Genomic DNA, 16,946 nt, shown 5'->3' on the forward strand with positions numbered 1-16,946 from the left:
TGGAGGCTGTCCTGCTCTCTTTCCTCACAAGTGCCCCTTTCTGGCACCTACAAAGCAGCCCCACAGCCACTTGCAGTCTCCTACCCCACCGAGGACAGGCTCCCACTGACTCTGAAAGGTAGTTTATTGCCATTGAAAAAGCCCATTTCCACTCAGGCTCCCCAGCTTGTGGTCCCACTGCTTTTTCTTCTGGAGTCAGCTCATCACCAAAGCACCAATGTGTTCGGGAGAAAGATGTTGGGCCACCTGCGACACTTGCTGCAGGAGCAGCCACCCCGGTTATGTGGGTGCCAAGGGCTCGGGCCCGGTCTCGGCCCTTCACAGCCCCTCTGTGAGGCGGTGGCCGTGTCAGAGTGGGTGGCATGTGGCCAAGGGCGACCCCGCCCGTATTCGTGTGCAGGCAGGGCAGCGGTGCTGGTGTCACAGTGGCCACTGTGACCCACGGGCCCAAGCCCATAAAAAGGAGCGCTGGGCTCAGGCCGCGTGTCAGTGCGAACTGGCGAGGTGAGGAGAGGGCAGGGCAGGGACGGGGCTGCCGAGGCAGGAGGGGGCCCCACACCTCGGGGCTCTGGGCTGTGCTGCAAGCCCACCCGCGCCTGGCTTCTCCCGCAGAGGTAGCAGAGGAGCATTTGGAGGAGACAGCTCAGCGCTGCTGGGACAGAGACTCTCCAAACACTCACTGTTGCCATAGTGGCTTATCAGCAAGGAAGAAGAAACTTCCCTGACACAATGGAGCGGGGTGAGAGCAAAGCATCCCTCCCGCAGCCTGGCACAGGGGCTTTTGGGGCGGCCAGTAGGGGCCGAGAGCCGTGGCAGGGGAGGCAGGAGCTCTGAGCCTCTCCAGGCCAGGGCCCCTCCTCTCCTCAGCAAGTGGGGCCCAGGTTGGGCTGTGGGCACCTGCTGGGACCCCAGTGCCCACAATGACCCAGGTCCCCAGGGCCTCCAGCCCTGCTCATCAGCCAGGCAGGGACAGAGCAGCCCCCTGGGGACAACCCCTCAGGGACGCTTCCCCCACCCCGCAGAGATGCCCATGCCTGTGGCATTTGCTCTCTCCCCTGCAGCCTGCCTGCTGTGTCGCCGGGCAGACACTGACCCGGAGCTCTGCGGGCTCATGCTGGAGGCAGAAGGGATCTGTGCCCATCAGTATTGCCTGGTGAGTTATTCTGGGGCTCCCTCCAGCTGCTCCCTCCGGGCAGTCCCGGACACACTCTCCTCATCAGCTCCTCGTCTTTTCTCTTCTGCAGTTTTTTGCCAACGAGCTTTTTCACCGTCGGCCCAGAAATGATGGACTCATGGGATTTCTCCCTGAGGACATTCTTCATATAGTGGAGCGGGCAGAGCAGAAGGTGAGGACCTGACAGGAACAGGGAGATTTGTGCCAGGAGCACTTTGCAGGAGCCTGCCCCAGACCCTGAGAAAGAAATCCCAGCCCTTCTGTCATGGAGGCACCCCAAAAACTAATTTAGATAGGTGATAAGCTCCAAAGAGTCTATATTCCAACCAGAACTGTTTAGCAGAAAGCAACGAGAAACAGGGTTTACCAAAAAATATTCAGGACTCTGACAGAGTTATAAATCACAGGTTCTGATGCTGGTTAGGAGTTCAATTACTGCACAGCTGATTCAGACCCAAGGGACCCCAGAACTCTGGAAAGATGATTCAAAATGCAAATCTTACCACTTATGTGATAGGACTCTCAAGAGAACCCAGAAGATGGCTTGCCAGTGAGGGGTCTCAGTCCTCAAGAAATCTACCTTAGATGGTGTCCTAGTCTAAGGAGGAGAGTCTTCTACTGCAGACCTGCTGCTCTGAGAACACCAACTTAAAGGGGGTTCCCTAAGCTGAATCTGAGTTGTGGTCATTTATGGCAGTGGTCCAGAAACTTCTCTCAACCAAGGCATTTTTCCTTGGTCAAGGGGGCTGTCGCTCGATCAAAGGGTGTGTGAATGACCATAGTCATCCATCGGTCTACAAGTTCCTGGTGCTTTTCGGGAGCGGTGGGGGAACCTCTGCCACACCTTCCCACCAGCTCTGGGACAACGGTCCCAGCAGCTCCGCAGAGGCTCCAGCACAGGAGCCACGTCTGCCAGGCAGAGCTGCGGGGTGTGACGAGAAGTGGCCACATCCTGCGCCCTGTTGGGAGCTGCGGGGCTGGCGGTGGCACCCTGAGGCTGCAGCTGACAGGGGCTGCTCTGCCCTTTCAGGACTGCTTCGTCTGCAGCGAGAGCGGGGCCACCATCACCTGCCAGGAGAGAGGCTGCAACCGCAGCTTCCATTTCCCCTGCGCCTTGGAGGGTGGATGCGTCACCCAGTTCCTTCCTCATTACAGGTACCTCCTGTGCCCTCCTCACCAGCCCTGGGGAAGGACCCAGCACTTCTCACCTCACCCATCCCTGTCTTCCTGCCCCCAGGTCCTACTGCTGGGAGCACCGTCCCCAGCAGGAACCGCAGGCAGCTCCGGAGAACACCGCCTGCCTCATCTGCCTGGAGCCTGTGGAGGAGAGAACGTCCTACGGCACCATGGTGTGCCCGGCGTGCCAGCACGCCTGGTTCCACAGGGGCTGCATCCAGGTGGGAGCCGTTCCCTAGGCCCCGGGGCACCGCAGGGCTCAGCAGCACCAGGGCCTCACTCACACCCCTTGTGTTTCTCCTGCAGGGACAGGCTATGGGCGCTGGCATTTATTGTTTCCAGTGCCCTCTCTGTCGAGATAAGGATCAGTTTGTCCCAGTAATGCTCATCCTGGGGATCCGAGTCCCTCTCAGGTCGGTGTCCTTCTGCCTGGCCCACAGGACAGGAGGGTGCGAGCTGTGCCACGGAGGGACTGCCCCAGCAGTCCTGGCCCTCCTCTGTCCCAAGAGTCTGGCCTTCAGCCTCATAGAGGAACTGGAAACAGGACAGTGGGGAAAGAAGAGCAGGGACGTCCTGCAGCTGCCATATGCCACGGCAGCAGGAGCTCATCCATTTTCCTTTCTCCATCAGGATGCCGCTGTGGGAAAACGACAATGCATACGCACACCTCGGTGACAGGCACAGCCGCTGTGATGCCAGGGAGTGCCTTTGTCCCCAAGGCAGGGAGCACAGAGAGGGACGGGGGTAAGTTGGCCAAGCTGCACCCTGGGGCTCTGTGTGCGATCTCTGTCTCCCCAAGGGCTCAAAGCAGAAGGACTGCGAACGAGAGCTCTGCCGGACCGGCCTGTGCTGCGGTCACTTTGTCCGCAGAGCCATGAAGCCCCTTGCTTCCCCAGGTCCTGGCAACTGTTCCTGTGCCGCTCCTGCGCCGCCGAGGGCACCCACAGAGGCTGCTTCGGCTTGAGGACCAGCGAGTCCCTCTGGGAGTGTGACAGCTGTGCTGGCCTGGGCACTGGTGAGAGGCAAGGGGTGTCCCGGGACTGGGGCCGGGCAGGGCCTGGCAGCGGGACATGGGCTGGGCTCGGCAGAGCCTCTCTGCTCCAGGAGGGCTGGGGCCCTGATCTGGCCCATCCTGCCCCAGGCCTGGGGGGCCGTGCCCTTGACCTTCCTGCTTCGCCTCACAGCCGCCAGTGCCAGCTCGGAGCTCGCTGGCCCCAGCACCGCCAGCCAGGCAGCATCAGGGCCGTCTCTTGGATCTCCAGCACCAGAGATCAGCAGCCCCAGCACCACCAGCCAGGCAGGATCGGGGCCATCCCACAGCTCCCTGGCAGCGGAGACCAGCAGCCCCAGCACAGGCAGCCAGGAGGCATCGGAACCCTCCTCTGGGTCTCCGGCACTGGAGACCAGCAGCCACAGCCTGGACAGCCAGGCAGCATCGGAGCCATCTGATGGCTCCCTGGGACCAGACACCGGCAGCCCCAGCACAGCCAGCCCGGTGGCACTGGGGCCATCCCACAGCTCCCCAGTGCAGGAGACCAGCAGCCCCAGCACAGGCAGCCAGGAAGCATCGGGGCCGTCCCACAGTTCCCCGGCACTGGAGACCAGCACCTCCAGCACAGGCACCCAGGAAGCATCGAGACTCTCCTCTGGGTCCCCAGCACTGGAGACCGGCAGCCACAGCCTGGACAGCCTGGCAGCATCGCAGCCATCTGATGACTCCCTGGGACCAGACACAGGCAGCCCCAGCACAGCCAGCCTGGTGCAACTGGGGCCATCCCACAGCTCTTTGGAACTGGAAAACGGCAGCCCCAGCACCACCAGCCAGCTGCCATCAGGGTCTTCCCACGGTTCCCCTGAGCTTGAGAACGGAGGACGTTCCAGCTCCATTGGGCCCGTGCGAACAAGAGGCCGCTCCCGCTTGCAACGTCAGGCACAAAATCCTTACAGCCGGCCCAGACGTCGCCGTGGGTCCAGCCGTGGGCCATCCCCGAGTGCTGAGAGCAGCACCGCCAGCCAGGAGGTGCAGGGGCCAACCGTCTCCCCGGTAGCTGAGACCAGCAGCCGCAGCACCGCCGGCCAAGAGGCATCAGGTCCTTCCCCGAGGTTGCTGGAACTGGAAACCAGCAGCCCCAGCACCACCAGCCAGTTGCCACCAGGATCTTCCCACGGCTCCCTAGAGCCTGAGGATGGAGGACGTTCCAGCTCCATTGGGCCCGTGCGAACAAGAGGCCGCTCCCGGTTGCAACGGCGGGCACCAAATCCGTACAGCCGGCCCACAAGACACCGTGAGAGGAGCGGCACACCAGCACCAAGTGCTGAGAGCAGCACCCACGGCCAGGTGGCTTTGGGACCATCTCACCTGTCCCCGATACCCGAGTCCACCAGCAGCCCCAGCCCTGCCAACCTGGAGGCATTGGGGCTGTCCCTCAGCTCCCTGGCAGAGGAAACCAGCAGCCCCAGCACCACCAGCCAGCTGCCATTGGGGTCTTCCGGCACCTCTCCAGAGCTTGAGAGCAGCGGACGCTCCAGCCCCCCTGGGCCTGTGCGAACAAGAGGCCGCTCCCAATTGCAACGTCAGGCACAAAATCCTTACAGCCGGCCCAGACGTCGCCGTGGGTCCAGCCGTGGGCCATCCCCGAGTGCTGAGAGCAGCACCCCCGGCCACGAGGTGCAGGGGCCACCCGTCTCCCCGGTAGCTGAGACCAGCAGCCGCAGCACCGCCAGCCAGGAGGCATCAGAGCCTTCCCCGAGGTTGCTGGAACTGGAAACCAGCAGCCCCAGCACCACCAGCCAGTTGCCATCAGGATCTTCCCACGGCTCCCCAGAGCCTGAGAATGGAGGACGTTCCAGCTCCATTGGGCCCGTGCGAACAAGAGGCCGCGCCCGGTTGCAACATCGGGCTCAAAATCCTTACAGCCGGCCCAGACGTCGCCGTGGGTCCAGCCGTGGGCGATCCCCGAGTGCTGAGAGCAGCACCCCCAGCCAGGAGGTGCAGGGGCCACCCGTCTCCCGGCTGCCTGAGACCAGCAGCCGCAGCACCGCCAGCCAGGAGGCATCAGGGCCGTCCCACCGCTCTGTGGAAGAGGAAACCAGCAACCCCATCACTGACAGCCAGGAGTCTTCGGGGTCTTCCGGTAGCTCCACAGAGCAGGAGAGTGGCCAACGCTCCCGGTCCCCTGGGCCTGTGCGAACACGAGGCCGCTCCCGCTTGCAGCATCGGGCACAAAATCCCTACAGCCGGCCCAGACGTCGCCGTGGAGCCAGCCGTGCACGGTCCCGGAGTGCCGGCCGTGATCCCCCTGCACCGGCACAATAAAGTTGCCATTAATTTCTGTTCTTCAGGCACATCACAGCTGTTCTTCTGGAGTGTGCGTTAAGTGCCTTCCTGACAGGCCTTACTGCAGCCTGAACGTTGGTTTATTGAAGTGGGGAGCAGCCATCCTCTCGGAGGGAGGCAGAGGAACCTGGGGGACCTGATGGGCTCTTCTGCCAGTGAAGAGGCCATGAGGAAGGAAAGGACCTATGGAGGGTCCAAAAGAGAAGTCAGTGGCAGCTCTTTGTCCTTTTGTTCTTGACTGCTGTGACTGGGAAGACATGAGCCGTAGGTGTGGCCAGAACGGGCCATGCTCTTCATGGGGATTGTGCTGGGTGCTCCCAGGTGCCCCCGAGCAATGGAGCTGAAAGGGAGCTGGGCAAAGAGCTGTGGTCGTGCACAGCCGTGCTGTGGACTGCAGTGTTCATTCCCTGGCACCAGATCCAGTCACAACCAGGGCTGTGCTATGTATGGCTCCCAGGCACTGGAAACCAGTAACCGCTGCCCTGCGCCACCAGGGTCGTTAAACGGCTCCCCAGCACTTCAGGGCAGCAGCCTGTCCAGCCCCCTGGAGCTGATCATATATGAAGCTGCTCATGGCTGCAATGCCAGGGCCCAAAATCCCTACTGCCGGCCTGGACGACGCCGTGGCACGAGCCATGCACTGTCCCTGAGTGCTGGCCCTGACCCCCTGCACAGGCACAATAAAGTTGCCATGAATTTCCGCACTGGGAGATTCCACGCTTGTTTGTTGGCTTCCTCCTCTTCTTCTCCCTTTCTCGAGGGGCAGCGTTAGGGGCCAGGCCCAAAGGTTTGTCCTCTCCCAGAGGGTCAGCAGCACCTTCTCCAGAACCCCCATCCTTGCGGGCTGCCCCTGGCCGGCTGCCCAGCGCCATGGCCCTGTGCTTCGGGCCTGGCTGGCCCCGCAGGCTGGTCAGTTTCCCAGGGGAAGTTCACAGCCACCCCCAGGGCCGGAGCTCTCTGCCCCTGCTCCAGGAGGGCAGCCCGGCCACCTGCCACCCGCTCTGCCTTGGAGACAGGAAAAATTCGACTCAGCAATGTAATCCAGGGCAACCTTCTTGAGCAGGCCCTTGGAATAAATGGTCCCAAAAGGTGCCTTCCTCCATGACATTCAGAGTTGTGTGCTTCTGCCTGTGTTTCCTGCTCAGGGGTGCAGAATATAGCAACAGGGGGGTTGGCTGCCAGACTTGTCCTTTGCTTTTTCCAAGGAATGTTAGATGGCAAAATCCGCAGCTTCTTTGTAAAACAAGAGTCCAAAGAGAGTCAGACGTCAGGCCAAGGAAGCACAGAAGCCGGCAAGGCAGAAATAAAAGACGTTGAGGGAAGGTGGAGATGAGAAGAGGAAAGAAACTGACTGGACAAAACTTCTACTGCAGACCTGCTGCTCTGAGAACACCAACTTAAAGGGGGTAGCCAGGGGGTTCCCTAAGCTGAATCTGAGTTGTGGTCATTTATGGCAGTGGTCCAGAAACTTCTCTCAACCAAAGCACTTTTCCTTGGTCAAGGGGGGTGTCTCTCAATCAAAGGGTGTGTGAATGACCATAGTCATCCATCGGTCTACAAGTTCCTGGTGCCGTGGGCCATCCCCGAGTGTTGAGAGCAGCACCCCCAGCCACGAGGTGCAGGGGCCACCCGTCTCCCCGGTAGCTGAGACCAGCAGCCCCAGCACCACCGGCCAAGAGGCATCAGGGCATCAGGGCATCAGTTTCCCAGGGGAAGTTCACAGCCACCCCCAGGGCCGGGGCTCTCTGCCCCTGTCCCGGCACGGACTGTGCGCGGAGCGGGTTCCGCTAAGAGGCCCGTCCAGCGCCGCCGACCGTCTCCCGGCAACGCGGGCCGCGCCCGCCCGCCCGGTATGGGCCTCGCGGCTCGCCGTAGCGCGGCGGCGGCGCGGCCGGGCCGGTGGTGAGTGCGGTGTCCACCGGGCCTGGGTGCTTTGGGCTCCCCTGTGTTCGGCCCCGGCTGCGCGGGTCCCCCGCTGGGCTTGGCACGGGGCTGCCCCTGACGCCGCGGGGCTGGGGGGTCTCTGGGGTGCGGCCGGTTCGGGTGGTGTCGTCCGTTTTTCGGGTGGAGGCGCCTGACTAGGGTGCGCCCCCGCGCCCGGCCGGGGTCTCTGTGCTCCGGGGTTGTGGGCAGGTGCAGGGGCTCCCTCGAGTTTGGGTCTGTTTGTGGGCATGGAGAGGGCCAGCGGGTTTGGGGGTGTCTGTGGCTGCAGGGGGTGCTGCCCAGTGTTGGGGGTGTCTGTAGGTTCGGGGTGTCGCTGAGCTGGGGCCGCTGCCAGCTCGGGGGTGCTGCAGCTGAGCCGTGTGCCCGGCGTTAGGGGCACGTACCAGCTTTGGGTATCTCAGCTCTGGGGGTGCCACAGGGACCCATGCTCGCCGCTATCGCAGAGCAGGTGTCCGGGCAGTGTGGGGCCTGTGCCCCCCGCTGTCCTCGGGGCTCCATCCCCGCTGCCCCGGGGAGCGGCCACGCTCGGTCCGCAGCTGCCAGACAAAGCCGTGTTTGCTGGCCCGGCCCCGGCCGCCTCTGCTTGGCTCAGTCCAAGATCTGGCTTCCCCGTGTTGTTTGTTCTGCCTTTCTGCTGGAAGCTGCTTGCCGTGCCCAGGGAGGGGAGTTTAACCCGTGGCCAGGCTCAGAGCTGAGGCCAGATTTGTGAACCGCACACGGGAACAGCAAAGGGGCAGGCGTGTGTCCCCCTGCTCTGCCCTTTCTCTGACCCGTTGAAAGCAGCATCTGCTCCAACAAAGAAAAACCCAACACTGGCACTGCAGCAATGCCAGCAGTGCAGCTCGTGCAGTGCCGCTGTGTTGGTGCTGTTCTCTCTGTTTGGGCTGTCAGGCAGTTCCAGCAGCGTGGGTACCAAGCTGGCTGCCCTTGTGAAGAGCCAGGACACTCCCCACCATCCTCAGGTGTTTTTAATTTGTCTGGACGAAGGTGAACTCATGTCTCACACATTCAGAGTACTTTTAGGGTAGTACACGCTGTGCTGTCTGTTCTCTTTGGTTGTAAATTATGTGTTTCTGTTTATGGTTGAATTGTTTTATTCCTGGTTTTGAATCTCTGGTGCAGATTGTTCCATTGATCCAGGCTGGTTTTTGCTTTGTTCCTGCGGTTTCACTTGGCAGTGCTGCAGGAGGGACGCCAGGCAGGGCCGCTCCACTGCGGGATGCTGTGGTGGCCCCCAGGAAAGGGGTTTTGGGAAATCCTGTCCTGAGTCTACCTGGAGCTCAGGTGGGCTTCTGCCAGTGGAGCAGCTGTGGCACTTGCGTCACTTGGCGAGTTCACTAACTTTTCATGGGTTCACCTTAGTTTCTGCTTTGAATGAGATCACCAGCAAGCACTTAATTCCCTCAGCCTTTGCTCCTGTTGCATCTTCCTGCTGCTCCATGTGTCTCTAAGTGGTTTGTCAGACAGCTGTCTAGTGAACAAGAGAGGCTTCGTTGATGGTCGGCTATCAGTGCGATCAGAAATGGGAGAGGAGTGTAACATAACATTTTGAAGCTGGATGGAACTAGTAATTTGAATTTATTTTTTTTGTCCTGATGCATGTCAGACCAGCTCTGATAGCATCCTTTGCATTCTAGTGATGCCAGGAAGGGTAATGAATCTTTAGTCTTGTGATAGGTTTTCACCTGTATACACCTCTGTATATTTGTATCTGCATCTGCTTTTGTCCCTATAAAACTGACAGCTGGTCTCTAGGTCTCTTGCTTTGCAGTCAGTGATATTCTTTTGTAGTATAGTTCACTTGCATTTCTCTTTCTCCTGCTCTCTCTACTTTGGATAGCAGAATAATCTGATAACCTGTTAAACAGAAGTTTAACCGGATACTTATTTCTGTCTTAAAGACTACAGTGTGGGAAAGAAGGGCAGAAGTGTCTCATACAGACATGAGTGGCAGTGTGATGCAGTTGCCAGTTTTGATGGTGTTTAGTGGCAGTTGTGGCCCCATGCTGGCTGAGACTTGGTGCAAAGGTTGCTGGTGTTTCTGGCTTTGTTCTGCCTGTGCCTTTGGTTGGAGTGGGGTCTGTGTGGTTCTCTGGAGTGAGGCTTAATGCCTTGTCTGCTTTGGGAAGATTTTGGGACGGGTGGGACTGAGAGCAGGGTTGGCAGTTAGTTGGCTTTGGGCTCTTGTATGATGTGGTTAGTGCAAGGACTCTGGCTACTTTGTGGTTTACCCCTGTTGTTCAACCCAGGTACATCAGTCTCCGAGAAAGGGAGAAGTCTAAAGGCAGCATCCTCCCCTACAAGTGTTGTTCTAGGCGCCTGTCCGTCTTATGTCCACTCTGGAAGTGGTGCCTGTGAAGAATGACGTCGAGAGGTGCTGGGACTGCTTTCTCCAGGAAGAACTACAGGTTGAGCACCGAGCCAGAGAAGTCCAAGGTCACAGGTATGGGCCTGTATGTGTAAAAGCAGGACTGCTGTGGATCAGGTGAGCGCTCCTTGCCTCACTTGACATCAGCTGCCTCCCAGTTGCAGTTACCTTGCTGGTGTGAGGTGTGGTGGGGCTGAAGCTGAGTAAATGACTGAGGTGAGATTTTGGAACAGATGTTCCTGTAGTACGAAGGACTCCAGAAGCTCATGTCTCAGTGCCCTTTCTTTGGCACCCAGCCCTGCCTCGTGAGGATGGGGAATGTCATGTTGCCTGCCTTTGTCCCATCTGATTCAGGGAGTTCCCCTTCTAGGGTGAACAGCTCATCAAGTTCTCAGATTAATTATTTTCTGGGAAATTTTGGTGCCTCCTAGGCAGTCTGTTTTTTCTTGGACTCACCATTCCAGCAGGAGAGTGCTTTCGAGACCACAGATCTGGCATTTGAGGGCACTTTTGCATCCAGAAATAAAGCATGATGCATCAATGTGACACTAGAGATTGTTTTGCACAACAAAAGCTGAAGTGAGGCATACATCATTAAAGAGGGTGCTGGGTTAGATGAGAAGAGCTGCATCTGCAAACCTTTCTGTCTCAGCATCTTCTAGTGCAGTTAAGAGATGCAGGTGCTTAAAATGTCCCAGGACATCAGGAACTGCAGTAGTGATATGATTTTTATTTTTATTTTTTGGAAATGAAATTGGATTCCCACTTCCAGCTTTTGAAGTTACTTTATCTGGAAGTTAGTACAGCAGGACTCCTGAGGATGTAGTTCCACCTGTAGGGACCAATTTGTAGTCTCCCATTCTCTATCGTTGAGCAGCTCAAATTGGAAAGAGCCCTTGTTGTGGAGATGCACCCCATAATGCTGGACTCTAGGGCTGCTAGTGAAGACAGTGAGATGATTAATGACTTCTTGAGGCTGTGTTTTCCACTGTGTTGATCTGCAAACTTGAACATCGTTTTCCCATAGTTACCAGTTTCTTGCTTGTACAGGAAAAGTGATGTTTGAGTTTGCCTCCTGACTCGCTAAGCTTGTTTCCTTTCTGTTTTTCACAAGGGATTGTGAACAGCAGGCTGCTGAATGATTATCTGCATCGCGTCTTTACCAATGCTGATGGGAACCAGCCTGCCGCTGCTTACAGGTATCGGACTTCTTCTCATTCACTAGATGGCAAGCGATGCTGTGTCAGTCCCCAGATATACAGCACTGCGATGAAAGGAAAGATCTTTTAGTGCCACACAGTGATCTTTTTTAAAAGCACAGCAGCACCGTGTTATAGACATGAATCTCAGGTCTTAGCCTTATAACAGCTTTTTCAAATTGCAGGCCTTGCTAGGAAGGATTCTTCAGAATTCTTTGCATTAAAAACCCCATAAATGAAATCGTTAGGCAATATTTCTGAAATAAATAGGCAATAGGCATTCACCTTTTTTCATTGTTCCTTCTTGTAAGAAAGGGAAAAATGCACAGGTTTTAGCTACAGGAATGAAAGACAGGTTGTCAGTGCCCCGTAAACTAAAGACAAGGCTATTACTGATATACAGAATACCATACATTTCTCTGGCTGTAGAGCCGTGGTAGTTTTATTATTAGGAGTCACCAAAGGAAAAGAAACACAAAATTCCTGTTTAGTGTCTGTTTTCTTCTATTTCTTTTTATTTCTCCTTCACCTTGTTGCCCAGAAACTTGTAGCTTTGGATAAGAAGGATTTCCCTTGCATTTAGCTCTTTTGCCAGAGGCAAGTCAGACAGGTTCAGGACAGGTATGAGTGTGGTGGAGCGAGGCAGGCGTGTAGCTCCTGCTGGCTGGCGGTGCAGAGTGGCTGGGGTCACATTCCATGGGCTATACTTAGTCCTGCCAGCTCAAATGTGAGCTCAGAGCTGCTAAAAATAGCTCTTGGCCCTCTCTGCTCTTGGTGAGCGAGGGTTATGGCAGGGGGGAGGCAAAGTGGGTCATGTTACTTTGCCACGAGCTCTTCTGCCAGCATGCTTCGGAATATTCCATCTGCCGGAGCATTTCATCTTTCAGTATTTCTAATTTCTTTGCTTGGTGATTAATGACTTGAAAGCACAGAACTGATAGTTTGTTGGACTGCTCTTTCTGTTTTTTCCTGCCTTCCACCCTTTTGCCTGAACTTGGCTATTTGGTAGAAAGCCCAGTAGCGGTCAAATAGGTCTTGAACATAACATTTGCCATATGAGAACAACTTTTATGGTATGATGTCTTGTCTTTGGAAGCCTGAATTCCTCATAGAGGAGCTCGCTGCAGACATTTCTCCGGCTGTCCAATTCTCTTCTAACCTCCTCCCAGAACTCCTCCTCCATGCTAGCTGCTGCCTAAGCTGCTTTGCTGAAGCCAACATCTCTCATGCCAAGCAAACTGGATTCTTTGACTCCACTTTTGTGCATCTTCACATCCGCCAGGCTTTCAAAGGGTCTGTTGCTGCAGTCTTAGGGAAACCCCTAGTCCTGGAGAAGTGGGAAACTGTTCCACAGATGACTTTGGAAATGGGAAGCAGGGGCAGGAGCACCTAGCGACTCTTACAGTATAAGGAGTTCCTGCTGGGGTCCCTCAAAGACCTGTAACATCACCTCTGTTATTGCATACATACTTGGGAGATTTGGAAGGGAGAGAGCACGAGGTGGGAAAGTTTGTTGCTGTTACAAAGCTATTTAGAGCAAAGGAAATGCCAGGTGGCTGTGATATGGTGACCATGTAGTGAAATGGTCTGTGGAACTCAGTGGAGGGAAATGCAAAGGGATGTATTATTGAAAGAGGAACAGCTTCAACGCTCTGCGTAAAATGATGGGCTCTGAGCTGATGTTTACTGTGTAGGAATGAGGTTGGGGTGGGAATACTAAGTCTTAAGTATGTCAGAAAAAGAAAGCAGGAGTTAGGAGTTAGGAAAAGGATGTAGGATAAGGAATATCATGCTACTGAATAAATTTGTGGTTTACCCTCACCTTGAGTAACATGTAGTTCTGGCCTCTCCAACTCCAAAAGAGTATTTTATTGCTTCAGAGGTTTTGAGAAAGGGTAGGAGCAAGTCAGATGCCTGGAACAGCTCTTGTACAAGGAACAGCTAAGTAAACTAGCCTTGAAAAGAGAGAACTAGGGGAGGGCAGTATAAGAAAGGTTCCTAAAACAGTGGCCAGAGAGAGTGCCCGAGAGACTTCTCCTCAGTATGAAAACACAATGTTTTTGGTGGTTGTCAGAGAGGATGCCAGGCTAACGTGACCTTTGTCTGAACTGCCACAGCTGCTGGTGTGGTCTTCTCTCTTCTTTTATATTACGAAATACTTGGGGAAAAAAAAAACGAATTCTGACTTATGCCATGTTCGTGTGATGCTGACTGCAGCAAAGTCGTGGTGCGCAGTTGTTGGTGGTACAGCTGGTTTCTTCCTGCCACTGTCCCGCAGTGCAGGTTTCTTACTGCCACAAAATACACCTGAGCAGACTGAAGACTTTAAGAACTTTTGTTAACTACTTTGCTTGTTCACACTGTATTTGGTCCTTGGTTCATTCATTGTCCCAACGTGCTGGGCAGCAAATTCCTCAGATTCATGGCAAGAAACACAGATCCACAGAACTTCCTGGTTCATGTCTGACAGCGCAGGACTGTGCAGGCACGTGTGTTTGGGCTGAAACTCTTTAAATCTTGGAAACAAGAGTTTTCTGAAGAGCTTCCTGTGCATGTTTATTCCCTAGAAAGCATCTGACGTTCCAGAACCTGCAGGAGCACCTTGAGCGGTTGCTAGCAGAGGAGGATGGCTCCGAAGACAGTCGAGGTAGGAGACACTGAGTGTCTGTCCAATTCGTGCTTGTGCTCGTGCTGCCTGATTGGAAGTACAGGCTGTATCACGAAAGGCAGTTCCCTGAGTGTTGTTCTGCCTTCCTGTGCTCTAATTTATTGGACCTTTAAATCCTGCTTGTGAGGGGCTCATCAGGCAGCCCTGGAGCAGGTCTGCTTGTGGAGGGAGGAGGCATGTTTCCAGGTGAAAATGCCTGAAAAGCAGTTTGAGGGTATTTGTTGGAGATATTTCACTAACAATGAAATGCAGAGCCATTGCTGCGACCAGCAGCATGCAGTGCTGTCTTCAGTGGGAAATGCAGAGGTTTGTTGACAATTTTTGCATGCTGATCTCCACTGTAGGTATTCACTTAGAGTACAGGCAACAGCCTGAGACCCATGCTAGCATTCATTTCCCTCAATGAGTTGGGATGTGGCAGGATATAACCTGGCTCCTCTCCTAAAAAGAAGAATTCTTCCTGGTGACTGCAATCAAAGTGTGATATGTTGGCCAAACGTTTGGCTCAGAGTTTAGTTTGGTCTTTGAATTTTGCCAAAGTAAAATTTTCAGGCAATGTAGAAAACTTCACACATGGCCCGAATACAGCACAGCTAAGACCTTATGTGTTGCTGTGAAAACTTCTTTTTAAATCTCAATTGTGTCTCCTTTCCTGAGGTTCTCATGGTCTAACATAGGTTACACTATTTTAGTCTTCCTCCAATATGACAGAATCCAGCTGCTATTGTAATATAGCTGGAGGCACTCATCAGGTTTACTGTTAAATCCTGTATAGCTTTCCCTAACAGGTTTTCTGCAACTCTTGTTTCAGATCAGGTAGCAGAAGGCCGGCTTGGTCCCTCTACTGTGGTGTTGGACCACACAAGCGGTTTTGAGGGGCTGCTGCTGGTCGATGATGACTTACTTGGGGTGAGTGTGATGCTCGGTGCAGCAGAAAATGGTCTTGTGGGGCTAAAAGCACTTGGGGCTTCTTGGTTTGTTCTCTGTAATAGATCCTTGTCACTGGCTTTGTAGCGTGTTGTAAATGGAATCCGCCCAGAAAATTGCAGGATCCTGGAGGAAATGAGCTCTACTGGGGGAAGGTCTAGCAGTACCCCTAAGTCTCAGCAAGCTCTGAATGGAGCTGCGAGGAAGTGGAAGGACCACCCTGGCCCAGGGCTCACTTAAGAGCTTGGCTAAGCAGAGGGAAGGCCAGCAGCCAGCTTTTCTGTCCCTCCCTCCCCCAGACTGCCTCTTCCTTCCTTCCTTCTGCTCTTCTCTAATGGTGGTGAGAGGCTGAAGATGAGGCTTTCCTTTCTCCTTGCTCACTCCTTAGCTGTTCCTCATGCAGAAAATCAACTGAAAGAATCCTTTGGAATTTAATCCTTACCTACTTCAGTAATTTCTGCGCTTCTCACTGAGAATGCACATCCTGTGCTCATTGCCTCCTTAATCTGTGTGTCCTTTCTTACCTCTAGCAGAGGGGGCTGCCCTGTTCTCCCCTTTCCTGTTAACCACCCGCTGTAGCTCACCTCGGCTGTACATAGAACTTACCCCTGTATCGGATCAGACTGGCTTGCCTGTGATTTCTGATCTTCTTCATGATCTGTCCTGAGATTGAGCGAGGCAGGAATTAACAGGGCTCAGTTTCTGGGCAGCACGTTGCCTGCCAGCACTGGGCAGAATTTATTCCAAATTCTCCAGGATTCAGACATCTTTCCAATATAGTTGTCACTTTTGTGTACCTGTTACAATTCACTAGAAAGCTGCCTGCCACCACGTTGCCCTTGTGCTGCTGCCGTGCTGCATGCTTCACTGGAGTCTGTCAAGCACAGATGATTGTGAGGAGGACCTGGATGGTTCCCCAGGACCTGTCAGCTCTGAGTACAGCTGCTGGGATGGGGAAGATGCCCCGTCTCTTCCCTACACTGTGCTCGTGAATAGCTCTGTTTCTCACTTTTGGCTTGAGGGCTAGGATGTCATTTTTCTTGTCATTTTTCTATTTTAAAATGTCTTTTGTTTGTTGGTTTAGGTGATTGGCCACAGTAACTTCGGGTCCATCAGGGCCACGACGTGCGTGTATAAAGGTAAGGAGGTAAACCAGTGATGCTTTGAGAAAAGACCCTGGGAAGAGTGTTCAGAGAGTTACACAATTAGATAGCTTGGGAAATCTTGAGTATGTTCCAGATTTGAGCTCCCTGTTCCCCAGTTCATCCACTGGCTGTTCCAGGAAGTCAGAAGGATGGGGGATTGTGTGATGCTGGAGTGAAGAGATGGGAGGGGAGTTTTGGAGATGTCCCAGAGCTCCTTTGTGTGCCACATTTATTTCTATGGGAGTAGTGTCAGTTTCTGCTTCTCCAACAATGAGCCAGGCAGCAGGGATTTACTGTGTGGCATCTCTCTTTCTTTCAGGGAAATGGATTTATGAGGTGCTCATCTCCTCCCAGGGACTCATGCAGATTGGCTGGTGTACTCTCAACTGCAGATTTAATCAGGAGGTAATGTAACTGCTGCACATGGTGCGGGGCTGCTCTGTGCCTCCACTGCTATTTAGGTCAGTGTGGAGCATCACATTGGTGCTGCACTCCTGCCCTGCTGGTGTTTTGTACCCAGTGCACACATTAGAAATACCAGGTCTGCTGCTTTAAAGATCTTTACCAGCCCCTGATCTGTGCTCACAGAATAGTGCACGGTGTGAAAGCCTCGCACACTGGGTGCGTTGCTGTGCTCTTGCTGCACATAGCCACTGATGTGTGTTGACTTTCAGCTGGTGTCTTCTCCGGAGAGTATGCTGGCAACTTGTCTCTGGGGATGGCCCTCAGCAGCTGGTGCTATTTGGCTTTTTCGGCCAAGAGAGTCAGGCCCAGGCCAGCTCTTTTGAGGCACTGGGTGGGATGTTTGTTGCTGGGAAGGAATGTCAGCTGCAGAGCTTCACTAACTTGCCATGCTGCAACACGTGAGAGGGGAGGTGATGGGCATCCTTGGGGGCTGCTTTGGCAGACGTTGGAAGTGTAGGATGCCAGTACTCTTCTTCTGACCCAAAAATGAGTAGGGGGCGGTGTATTTCTCTGAACCAAAGATCACAGGCCACTGGATTCACT

The 16,946-nt window shown here is 54.7% G+C and overlaps 1 protein-coding gene across 6 annotated transcripts in view; it reads left to right on the forward strand.

Moving 5' to 3' along the window:
- Window positions 1-7,434: 7,434 nt before the first annotated feature.
- Window positions 7,435-16,946, forward strand: part of RNF123 (ring finger protein 123) — a 51,783-nt gene continuing 42,271 nt past the window's right edge. For 3 of the 6 annotated variants that reach the window (XR_010475015.1, XM_065074984.1, XM_065074987.1), the window contains exons 1-6: window positions 7,596-10,074; window positions 11,114-11,198; window positions 13,766-13,845; window positions 14,678-14,775; window positions 15,878-15,932; window positions 16,258-16,343. Coding sequence is in view for 5 of the 6 variants with exons in the window: in XM_065074984.1 (XP_064931056.1) it covers window positions 9,993-10,074; window positions 11,114-11,198; window positions 13,766-13,845; window positions 14,678-14,775; window positions 15,878-15,932; window positions 16,258-16,343 (486 nt within the window). In the remaining variant the exon portion in view is untranslated. The other 3 variants (XM_065074983.1, XM_065074986.1, XM_065074985.1) reach the window with 3 other exon arrangements.

Source organism: Columba livia, chromosome 10 (genome assembly GCF_036013475.1).
Source record: "Columba livia isolate bColLiv1 breed racing homer chromosome 10, bColLiv1.pat.W.v2, whole genome shotgun sequence".
Taxonomy (NCBI): Eukaryota; Metazoa; Chordata; class Aves; order Columbiformes; family Columbidae; genus Columba; species Columba livia.